Source organism: Scyliorhinus canicula, chromosome 10, assembly GCF_902713615.1.
Source record: "Scyliorhinus canicula chromosome 10, sScyCan1.1, whole genome shotgun sequence".
Taxonomy (NCBI): Eukaryota; Metazoa; Chordata; class Chondrichthyes; order Carcharhiniformes; family Scyliorhinidae; genus Scyliorhinus; species Scyliorhinus canicula.
This window is the reverse complement of record NC_052155.1, coordinates 26,811,285-26,823,451: the sequence shown is the minus strand read 5'-3', so window position 1 is coordinate 26,823,451 and position 12,167 is coordinate 26,811,285. Positions and strand designations below refer to the sequence as shown.

The following is a 12,167-nucleotide window of genomic DNA, read 5'->3' as shown; positions in this document are numbered from 1 at the left end:
GGAGCGGTTCGGGCTTGGAACAGGATTCACCTCCTGGGTAAAACTCCTATATAGCGCTCCCATGGCGAGCGTACGGATAAACAACACCAACTCCCAAAACTTCCAGCCGCAGGGGCACCAGACAAGGATGCCCACTGTCCCCACTGCTGTTCGTTCTCGCGATCGAGCCACTAGCAATTGCGCTCAGAGCGGCAAAAAGCTGGAGGGGGATCCGATGGGGCGGCAGAGAGCACAGAGTCTCACTCTATGCAGATGATCTGCTCCTCTACATTTCGGACCCACAAAGCAGCATCGACGGAATCATCACGCTCCTGAAAGAGTTTGGTGCCTTCTCGGGCTACAAACCCAATATGAGCAAAAGCGAGATCTTCCTGGTACACCCACAAGTAGGGGGGGGGGCAGCACTAACGGGACTGCCGTTTAAACAAGCCCGACACAAATTCCGCTACTTGGGGATCCAAATAGCCCATGACTGGAAAGGGATCCACAAATGGAACCTCACCAGTCTGACAGAGGAAGTAAAAAAGGACCTGCAGAGATGGAACACACTCCCACTCACCCTCGCGGGGAGAGTCCAGACGATCAAAATGAACGTGCTGCCCAGGTACCTCTTCCTATTCAGATCCATCCTGATCTACATCCCCAAGGCCTTTTTCAAAGCACTAGACAAACTGATCATGGCGTTCGAATGGGGGGGGGGGGGGGGGGGGGGGGGGGGGGGGGGGGGAGAATGCTAGGATCCCAAAGAAGGTCTTGCAAAAAACAAAATCCAGGGGGGAGCTTGCCCTCCCAAACCTACAACTCTACCACTGGGCGGCGACGGCTGAGCGTGTAAGGGGATGGGATCAAAGAGCCAGAAGCCGAATGGGTGCGCGCGGAGGAGACCTCCTGCAGGGGGGCCTCACTCCGGGCCCTCGCCACTGTGGCACTCCCATCCCCACACAAACAACACTCCAGTAATAGCTACCCTCCAATCCTGGAACCAACTACGGCAGTAATTTGGCCTGACCAAAATGTCAGGTAAAGCTCCCATCTGCAACAACCATAGGTTCACGCCAGCGCTGACTGACGCCACCTTCAAAAGGTGGGGACAGGACAGAGGGACACTGACAGTCAGGGACCTATACACGGACGGCAGGATCGCAACACTGGGCGAACTGACAGAGAAATTCCAGCTAGCCAGGGAAAATGAGCTAAGGTACCTGCAATTAAAAAACTTCCTACGAAAGGAGACAAGGACATACCCACAACCACCACGACAGACACTACTGGAAGAGGTACCAGACTCAAGCATATTAGATAAAGGAAACTGTAGCGACATGTACGACCGACTGGTAGAAGGGGCCGACACTGCATAGGGTCAACTCCACCTCCACGTGCGAGGGAGAGATAGACCCGGGGGGGGGGGGGGGGGGGGGGGGGGGGAGAGACAGCTAAATCGAAGAGGAAGGAAAGGCAAACCACAGGGCTGAGGGGGTGTGGGGGGGGGGGGGGGCAGAGGCGGGGAGGGGGGCAGAGGGGAGAGACAGAGAACACTAGAGGAGAGCCAGGAAAGGGGAGGGGGGAGGCAGGGAAATGTTAACAAACTTGGCATCCACAGGAACAGAGAAAATGGGGAATACGGGAGGGCCGCAGAAGCGGAAGTGCGCACGAGACAACAACGTCAACGAACTCCGTCTGGGAGAAGCAAGGGACAACACCACCAACAGATGCCTACATGTGTGTGTAAATAACTTTGCCACGGGTACAGAACTGCTGCTGTTGAGCGGGGGCACAATACCATCCGCTGACTTTGCAGGCATCAGCAGCAGCAGCGACCCAGCGGGGGGGTGAGTGCCCCGATGGGAGGGGGTGGGAGGACTGAGGCCCGTGGGGTAATGTCTAGTGGATTGCTGATGTATATCTCTTTATGCACTATGTTAATGTTCACTAATTTGCTGTGTTAAGATTATTACAATTCAATATGGAAAATTTTGCAAAACCCCGGGGGGGAGGGATTTCTTTTCCTTTTTGTAAGGGGCGCATGCTCTATCCTGTTTTGAATTGGGTGTTAATTTGCTAAACTGTTTATCGTTTAGAAGGTTAAATTGTTCTGTTCTGTTGGCATGTTGCCCTTCTTCTTTGTATTATTTTCCTTTTGGAGGGTTTTGTAAACTTATTGAAAAACTTTGAATACATTTTTTTTTTAAATAACTGGAGAATCACCTGCAATGACTTTTTTCCCCACTCACACTCCATTACCATTGGTGTCCCCCAATGATCCATCCATAGCCTCTTCCTATTTCGCATCTCCATACTGTTCCTTCATGACATGATCTGGAAATACGTTAGTTTCTGCATTTCCATTGATGACACCTAGCACTAGCTAAACACCACCTTCCTTGACCACTCGTGGATCAGCAGAAATATTGGGAAAGTCAAAGCCATCATTTTTAGCCCCCTTAGCCACCGACTCTATCGCAGTGCCTGACAACTGTCTGAGCCTGAATCAGACTGCTCGCAACCTTGGCGTCATATTTCAAACTGTGGCTTAGTGTGAAATTTTGTTTAATAATGCTCCATTTTGTTTCATAATGGCTGGTTTAGCTCAGTGGGCTAGACAGCTGGTTTGTAATGCAGAACAAGGCCAGCAGCACGGGTTCAATTCCCATACCAGCCTCCCCGAATAGGCGCCGGAATGTGGCGACTAGGGGCTTTTCACAGTAATTTCTTACTTGTGACAATAAAAGATTATTATCCTTTGAATTATCTTGTGACATTTTATTATCCTACAGGTGCAATATAAATACAAGCTGTTAGAGAGTTGAACAAAAATAATGGTTAATTTTAGGCCAAGTAACTTCAGGATGGTACTCACTCTTAAGACACAACACTTGGTGAAAATACACTCTGACTGTTCTTACTGACCTCTTGAAGCTCAACGATTAATCACACCCGAATGAACTAAAATTATCCTGCCTCAACAGACAAAAGTCTAAATGTTGAAGAAGAAATTAGGCAGGGAACAGTTCAAGGCTCAAACCAGTCCGTAATAAAGCATAAAAGAAAAAGTACTTTCAACTCACAGCAGTGCTGCACTGCTAAAGTGAAGTAAATTGAAGTAAACACAAAATACAAATCAGTTAACATTTATGTATTTGTACCACAGCTACATGTCAACTTTATACTTTTCTGGCCTTCTGCAGTCCACTGGTCTCTCCCAGCTCAAGACAAAAGTGATAGACTTTGATTTATAATGTAGGATTCTGCTGAACAGAACCATGCGATTGTGTTCCAAATGTTGATCTGAATTATTAATTTTTCTATTATAATAGCCTGCACGGGATTCATCCAGCTGGGGATGATTGTTTCCCCTATGTTAATTGGGACTATGTGCTTATCCAGCACCCGTGCACATGTTCGGCCAGAAAATAGAGGGCGCGATGAGGTGTAATCGGGCCTCATGTAGATGATGTTGTTGCTGAATAAATGTATTTTATTAAAGTCGGCGGACTGCCCTCGCTTTATCAAACTGCCGACAAGTGTGAATCTGGAGCTGTTGGTGTACTGCCTGTTCGGGTGAGTCACCGCCTTGGGAAAAAATTTGTCTGTGGAATAAGGTACGCAGTTCATTGCTGTGGTGCTTTCTCGGAGCGTGTGATGACATTGAAGGCGAGCATCGGGCCGGGTTTTGCTGCCCGCTTGTGGAGCACGTACGCTTGGAGTGATCAGGTGCCTGACATATCCAGTCGTACCGGATGCAGCATCATCTGACTGGCTTCCGCTGATGATCATGCATCGATGTCTCCTTCTGCCATCACCTCGCGATGCTGGTTTAATGCGGCAGCGTGGTCCACCGGGGAGTCAGTTCTCGAGTTTGCTGCCCTGTTGGAACACCATTTGGTTTGTGAGCGGCATGTCGTTGACTGGACTGTTCCACGACAAGTTGGACAGCAGGCTGTCCAGTGATATTTGGCTTGAGCTGACTGTTACCTCCATACGGGAATGCTGGTCTTGAGGCACTGTGCAAGGCACCCTGCTGTGTTTTGTTTACAATATAGTTTTATATAACTCGTCTTCTAAGACATGTACAGGAAGAACTTTGGGGTGGCAGATCCCCTGGCGTTTCGGTAGGCAGTGCCGAGTCCCTTTTTCCACGCTGGGAGATAAGGGACACAGAATTGGACGTTGTCTGTTGCCACCCCCAGCTTGTCCCTCTATGGTTGGAAGGAACATCGTGCCAATCAAGCCTTGGGTGATGCCTGCCGTCCCATGTTGAACTGTTGCCGACTTTGCGCCCTGTGTGACTAGTGGGAGTGCCGGACAAGACGTAATGATTGGCGGGGTACACACCTGCTTGTCCTGCTCCCCCATTTGGTAGCGCCTTGTTGGAACAGAAACGCTTGGTGTTTCTTTGTCGTCTTGCCATTACAAGTGTTGCACCGGTTTCATCCTCTTCGTTTTCCGCGAATAATTTTTTTTCTCATCGTCTCCTCCTCAAGGGTCGCCCTTGAGAGGGTTTTCGGACTTTGGGGAGTGGGAGGGTCTAACAGTCTGCACAGGACTCATCCAGTGGGGATGATTGTTTCCCCGTGCTCATTGGGTTACCCAACACAAATATAAAAGGTCAGCCTCCATAGAGCCACCCAGAAAGGAGAGGACCTGGTGAGGTGCAACCAGGCCTCATGTAGATAATGCTGTTGCTGAATAACTATCTGATATTAAACGCGTCAGATTCCTCTCACTTGAATCAAATCTATGACAGTTTATCATGAGTATTAAAACTTCGAATATTAACAGAAAGATATCCATTATGATAGAAATCTACTTGGGATAGCATTCCTAATCATGCAATGCCAATACACTATCCATAGAAAAAAAGCCCTTCTGCGATAAAACATTGCAATTTACAAAAATGTTACGAGCACTAGTCACACACTAACACAGACTTGAAACCAAACCAAACAGAAATAAATGCCCACTTTGTGAAATGGCATAGTTTCAAACCCAAAACTGAACAAAATTAAATGGATATCGCTTTATTATGAAAAGGCTTAATGTTGAAAACAATGTCACATAACTACATAGTGACCTGGAAAAAGTAGAGAAGCCGCACAGGTGTAGACATGGATTTAGACCAATTCTTTTGGAGAAAATTGGACCATAAGCCCCATCGTTCTAGTGGAAGAAGTGAAAAGAGTAAGATGAAAATAGAGAAAACTATTTTATTTTCTGATGCAGCTCAAGATAAATTGCCATGCAAGACTAGTTTCTGTAACACCGTAAAGAAAATTATTTTTTAAATCACCAATGCAGCTCATTGAAGCAAATGGAGCTCATTACTCGCAACGTTCGCATACTGCAGAATGTTATCCTTACCCGAGCAGCTGAATACACCACTCGATTAGCAAATTCAATTTTAAACTACAAAGACTCTGCCATAATAGAAGCCCAGTATGTTGCAATAACAGTGCACTGTCTCAGAGGAAACAAAATGATTTTACAACCATAATTTCAAACATGATAAATTTCCATCATCAGCAATGGTGCAATGGATAAGTCCAAACAGTGGCCGAGAAATTGCCACAGGAAGGGAGAACAAAACAAAGCCACCTGTATCATTGGCAACAACTCCTAGGAACAGTTTAGAAAATGAATTGAATGCAACATAAACTTGCAATAATTATGTAGTAATCAACTCTTAATTTAGAAGGAAGGAAAAGTGAAGAAACAAAACATAACTGTCCCTAAATAAATTGTACAGCCAATTTACTATACGTGTCTGCATGATTTTTCTCCGGGTGCTTCGGTTTCCTCCCACGGTCCAAAGATGTGCAGGTTAGGCAACTGGCCATGCTAAATTACAGAGAAAGGGCAGGGGAGTGGGCCTAGAAAAGGTGGTCTTTCAGAGAGTCGGTGCAGACTCGATGAGCCAAATGGCCACCTTCTGCACGGTAACAATTCTATGGTTTGTGCAGCTTAAGAGGGGTGGAGTTCATTTCTCATCCATTTCTATTCATCTCCCGTTATGATCACAGCTGATTTTGCTACTGAACAAGTCAGATGCCAAAATTTAACCAGGCTTGATAGTTCCAAACTTTTCTTTTAGAAACCGTGGAGCTACGTTATTGAACAAATTCACACGAGTCTGCTAACATTAACACAAAAAAATAAACTATTTAAGAAGCTTTATGTTACGTAAGGCAACATGACATAAATTTCATTAGAATCACTAATTGGGCAGGAGAGGTCATCTAAATGACATAACTCACACCTTAGCGAAGTACTTCATTCTGCTATCCGGCAGTTGTATTGATAACAGCTGTGATTGAAATCCTGTTCAGGGCTCTCTGGATGGGAACTCAATACTCTGTTGCAAGAACCATCAGAATATTCCTCAATTATTTTTAATTTAACAGCTAATTTAGGATATAATTTACAGTCCACAATTTTCAGCATAATATTTTGGGAGGAATTGCAGTTTCGAAAACACAATGTCCTTTCAGAGTTTTACCTGTCATTTTCAGAATAAATGCGGAGTTCCATGCAGCCAAAAGCATCCATCTTTCCACTCAAACGAGCTTTAAGGAAGGAATGGAATATATAGGTCTCCAATACCTAGAATTTGTAATAATAAAATAATAATATGTGAATCTTGAGTAAGTGAATAGTAAATCTCGTGCCAAGACAAAACTGAAGCTAGGCATCTGCACACCCATCTCAAATCTATATTTTCCTTTCAATAAAGGTGAAGAGAGCATATGACATAAAGAGAGAGACATTGTGAAAATCTTCAATATAAAGACAGGAAATTTATGTTCCAAGTTAAATTATAATTAGTGATTCATTCAATTACTTTTTGAATGCTAGAGTTAGGAATTACTATACTGAGCCCAAATTATATTTAGTCAAACTGTGATCCCATTCTTTATGGTTTCATTACACAATTGTAACATTGCATTCTCAGTTACAAATGATAAAGTTATTCTATATGTCAAATAATAATAATAATCGCTTATTGTCACAAGTAGGCTTCAATGAAGTTACTGTGAAAAGCCCCTAGTCGCCACATTCTGGCACCTGTTCAGTTTATGTTTATGTTAAGTTTATGTTTTCTCAACATAATCATTTCCTCAGATTTTCGACCATGTTTCTGCGCTAAACAACCTGTTTTGCATTAAGCGGGTCCACATTCATCTCATGTCCCTTCATTAACTTAAACAAAGATAATTTCTTCTTTATATTGTTTATTTCAAACAGCATAAAAAAAATTATTCTTATAAAATGTAGAATGTTTTTATTGAAAACATTTTGAATAATAGTACAGGAAATCTATATTCTACAATGGAAATTGCAAGAATGGAAATATACACTAAATTGTATAATGAAAAGGAGCAGAGGAACAGAAATAGCGAGGAGTGTGAATACTGAAAAAACTGGACTGAAGGCGAGAAAAGTGATGGAAAGACAAAGTAGATTTTAAATATCTGAGCACAAGGTACAGGACATAGGTTAGGCCACAGCGTTAGGGATACCGTGTACCGTTTCCAGAACACATTGTAAAAAGCACCTTGCAGCCATTGAAAAGGTGTAATGTAGATTCACTAGAATGAATAGAAATTATTAAACGAAGAACAGAGAAAATAAGAGAATCAAGCTGCAAAATGAAGGAAGCTTTCAGAATGTAAAATGATGAAAGATTTGTCCACAGATCAGTGAAATGGCACAATGAGCATAAACTTCATATTCAAATTTAGCACTGAAAAAAAAAGTGGAAGCTCAAGGATTTTTTTTCCAGCAACAGATCTTCTAGAATACGAAATGCATTATCACAAGTGGTATTTAAGAAAGTGACTTTTAACATTTAAGAAAAAAATTGATTTATAAAAGCTTCCAAGATAAATGAGATGAGACGGAAACAGCAGTGAAATCAAATTTGAGGAGATAACTTAATTGCACGAGGCAGCCCGGCCACAAATGGTTTCCATTCAAGCTGAAATTTATATGTCCATGGCACCAGTATAATTTTCATATGTGCAAATTGTAGTTAAGTGACTACCTTTTTGTAAAAAGGCCGATCAGAAATGGTTCTGGTCTTCAAAAATTCTTCACTGTTGAAGATGCGATATTCATAATTAAGATGGGCTGACACTTCTCTGCAAAAATAATGGCTTTAATAAATACTGCAGTCAATAATTTGACATTTCAAAATTTTAATGATTCAGCATTATTTTGGTACCCATTATGCATGGAAATTAAGATTATGGACTACGTATACAATTATTTCAATACATAACCATGACACATTTACTGTTTCTTAAATAACTAAGCACTGCCATTTTAGAGGAAAACTGCATTAGAAGAAATTTACTCTGCATGATACCATGCTATTTTGTTTTTTCTAGGTGGATTTACTAGAGGAAGCTTTTTCACTTTTTTGTGTTACAACAGTTCAGGGTTAACCACTCTATTTCAAGCAAGTCCACTGAAGGAATTGTGACAACACCGATATGATCTTGGTTTTCCAAGTGTGGCACTCTCCCTAAGCTGATGGTCCTATTTTCTTCTGTGACAAAAGACACAATAATAATTTTATCTTCCAAGAGGTGAGACTAGGAAGTCCTCTGACCAGTACCATGCCTGTTTGACACTTAGCAAAGTGTGTAGCGGCTTCAATCATGATGCTAATGTCACCACACCCTGGTCCAGTGTGCGGTCAATTCCAGCCTCACTCAACCCAGAGTTGCAACACATGTGAAATTAGATTTGATATTAATACATGTGTTTTTGCTTGAGTTAAGTTGACTACACTCAACAGGTTTGTAAATTTAAGCACAAGTAATCTTTTATTCGTAACAGCAATTATAATTAAACTGACAGAAAAATGTAACTGACTATCTAATACCCCTTTCCCAACCCTGCAACCCGCCCCATTTTAGCTACTCCCACTCTCGACACACACAAACAGACAAACACAGAGGGAAAAGGGTGGTTGAGAGGTAAAGAAAATATTCTTTTTTTTATATTTTTATGAAAGTTTTTAGTTACAATTTACAAGTTATTATTTTTCGGTGTCACTCCCTCAACCTCCCTGGTTCAGGGTCCTTTCCTTGTCCCTCCACTGAAGGTAGTTGTCTGGTGTTTATATGTAGGCAATGCCCTCCTTCTCCCCCCCAACCCCCTATCGCTTGCCCTCCCCTCCCTTCTTCCCTCATTCCATTCTGTTCTTGACCTGCTTTTGAGGGTTCTCTTTCGTGTCAGCTGCTTTCTGGCCTCCTCCTTGTTGTTTACTCTGGTCTATGCCCCCTCCACCCCCGTAATCCCCCCTCCCCTTTCTGTCTGCTCTCTGTGTTCCCATTGGCTCCCGTGCATCCCACCCTGCTCGATTAGTTGTTGGCTTCAAACAGTTCTTGGAACAAGGTAGTGAAAGCCACCCTCTGACTCTCGGATGATGAACTTTATCATCTCCAGATGGAGAAATTCCGATAGGTCTATCAGCCAATCCGCAGTTGTGGTGGTGCTGGTGATTGCCAGCCGAGCAGGATTCCCCAGCAGGCGATTAGGGAATCGAAGGCAAGGGTGCCAGCCCTCTTCCATATGTAGTTCCACTGGTCAGATGCCCAGGAGACTGCCACTCTAGGGCATGGCTCCACAGTCATCCCCACAACCTTGGACAGCGCCTCGAAGGCGGCTGTCCGGAACCCGACAAGTCTGGGGCAGGCCCAGAACATGTAGGCATAGTGGGCCTCCATGGCTCCATTCACATTTATCCTCCACCTCAGAGAAGAAACTGCTCATTGAGGTTCTTGTTAGATGTGCTCTGTGCACCAGGTTTAGCTGCATGAGGCTTAGCCTTGCGCAGCAGGAGGTGGAGTTGGCCCTGTTCAGTGCGTCGCTCCAGACTCTCCACCCTATTTCCGTCCCTATCTCTTCCTCCCATTTTTCCCTTGTTTCATCCAGTGGGGAGTGTGTCCTTTCTGAAAGTCATCCATACAGGTCCCCGCAGTTCCCCTACCCCAGACTGTCCATGTCCAGTAACTCCTGTAACATTGTGTTTCTTGGGGTTCTTGAGTACATTATCATCTCCTTGCGGAGAAAACTTTTGACCACCAAATTCCGAAGTTCATTCCCGTTCGAAAGTTCCACTCTCTCCGGTAGTTCCACTAAGGTCGCTAGTCTGTCTCCCATGTAAAAGCCCCAAACCATCAATGTTCCCCCTGTCCTGTCTCCCCTTTTAAAAGTGGCGTCAAGCATGGCCGGTGGAAACCTGTGGTTGCTGCAGATGGGAGCCATAGTGGATACCTCGGTCAGACCGAAGTGCTGCCTCATCTGGTTCCAGGTTCACTACCACCACTGGGCTTGTTGAGTGATTTGTTGGCAAGGATGGGAGTGCTGCCATGGCAAAGGGCCCAGAGGGTCATTCTACACAAGAGGAATCCCCATTCCCATCCATTTTGTGTTCAGTTCCTTCACCCATCCCTCCACGCTTTCGGTTGTGGCTGCTCAGTGATAGCATTGCAGGTCAGGAGGGCCAGGCCGTACTGTTTTAGGGATTCTAGGTTCTCCTCTCCACACACACACATAACATTTATTTTGTTTAATGTCTGGAAAAAGGCCTTGGGGATGTAGATCGATATGGATCTGAACAGGGTCTTGATCGTCTGCATCCTCCCCGCCAGGGAAAGCGGGAGTGCATTCCATCTCAGTAGGTCCTTTTTGTCTTCCTCTGCCAGGCTGGTCAGGTTCCACTTGTGGATCCGTTTCCAGTCGTGGGCTATCTGGATTCCCAGGTAGCGGAATTTGCTTTGGGCTATTTTAGACTGTAGACCTTCCAGCTCTGACTAAGAGACAGTCACCTCTCAGGTTCACCAGGAATACTTTGCTCTTGCCCAGGTTTGAGTTTGTAGCCCGAGAAGGCTGCAAACTCTCCCAGGAGCTTTGTGATTTCTTTCATGCCGTTTTGCAGGTCCGAGATGTAGAGGAGCAGGTCATCCACATAGAGTGTGACTTTGTGTTCTCTGCGTCCTCTTCGGATTCCCTTCCATCCTCCCGTCACTCTCAGGGTGATTGCCGGTGGCTCAATTGCCAGGGCAAACAAGAGCAGGGACAGCGTACGTCCCTGCCTTGTGCCTCTGTGCAGCTGGAAGTATTCAGAGTTCATGGTGTTGGTCCGAACTCTCGCCTTGAGCATGTTATATTCACCCATGAGGTGAACCCTGTCCCTAGCCCAAACCGCTCTAGTATCTCAATAAGGTACTTCCACTTGACTCTGTCGGAGGCCTTTTCTGCGTCCACTAAGAGACCATCACCTCTGGCGTTCCCTCCCCGGATGGGGTCAGTATCACATTTGACAGCCGTCTGGTGTTCGCAGTTAGCTGCCTATCCTTAAAGCCTGTCTGGTCTTCTGCGACCACCTCTGGTTCACAGTTCTCCAGTCTTTTGGCCAGGACTTTTTTTTGCGAGTATTTTTGCGTCCACATTGAGCAGCGAAATGGGTCTGTATGATCAGCATTCTGCTCGGTCTTTGCCTTTTTTGGGTATCAGCTATATAATGGCCTGTGTTAGCATTGGAGGCAAGGTGCCCTTCGCTAGTGAGTCTGCGAACATCGCCCGCAGGTACGGGCCCAAATATTTTGAACCGCCACTGCCCCATCTGGTCCATGAACATTCCCAATTCCTTAGTAATGCCTGCCGTTTCCCCCATTCTGGGGTTGTTCTGTCCGTGAATGGGTCCTGTATACAGTTAAAATGCCCCCTGCCATGATCAGTTGGTGTGTGTATGCCGGGGATTTCCGTCGTGGTCTTTTTTATAAATTCCATGTTGTCCCAGTTGGGAGTGTACACATTCACCAAGACTACCAGTACCCCGTCTTTGACACCACTGACCATGACGTACCATCCCCCTTGGTCCATAACTGTCTTGGTTGCAGTGAACATCGTCCTCTTGCTCATCAAAATAGCTATCCTCGTCCCATAGCAGGAATGGTAGGTCTGCCCTTCCTTATCCACAGTTGCTCCTTCTCCCTCAGGTGGGTCTCTTGGAAGAAGACTATGTCAGCTTTCATATTTTTCAGGTGGGCGAAGACTCTGGATCCTTTCACAGGTCCGTCAAGTCCCCTGGCGTTCCAGGTCACTATCCTGGTGGGGGGTTTCTGTCCCCCTTTCCTGCTGGATCATCCACCCGGTGG

At 45.0% G+C, this 12,167-nt stretch overlaps 1 protein-coding gene across 1 annotated transcript in view; it reads right to left on the bottom strand.

The window, feature by feature from the left end:
• LOC119972288 (DENN domain-containing protein 3-like) overlaps positions 1-12,167 on the bottom strand; it is a 160,360-nt gene that overhangs the window by 72,813 nt on the left and 75,380 nt on the right. Inside the window, 2 exon segments of the mRNA XM_038808751.1 lie at positions 6,494-6,597; positions 8,039-8,135. Coding sequence (XP_038664679.1) covers positions 6,494-6,597; positions 8,039-8,135 — 201 coding nt within the window.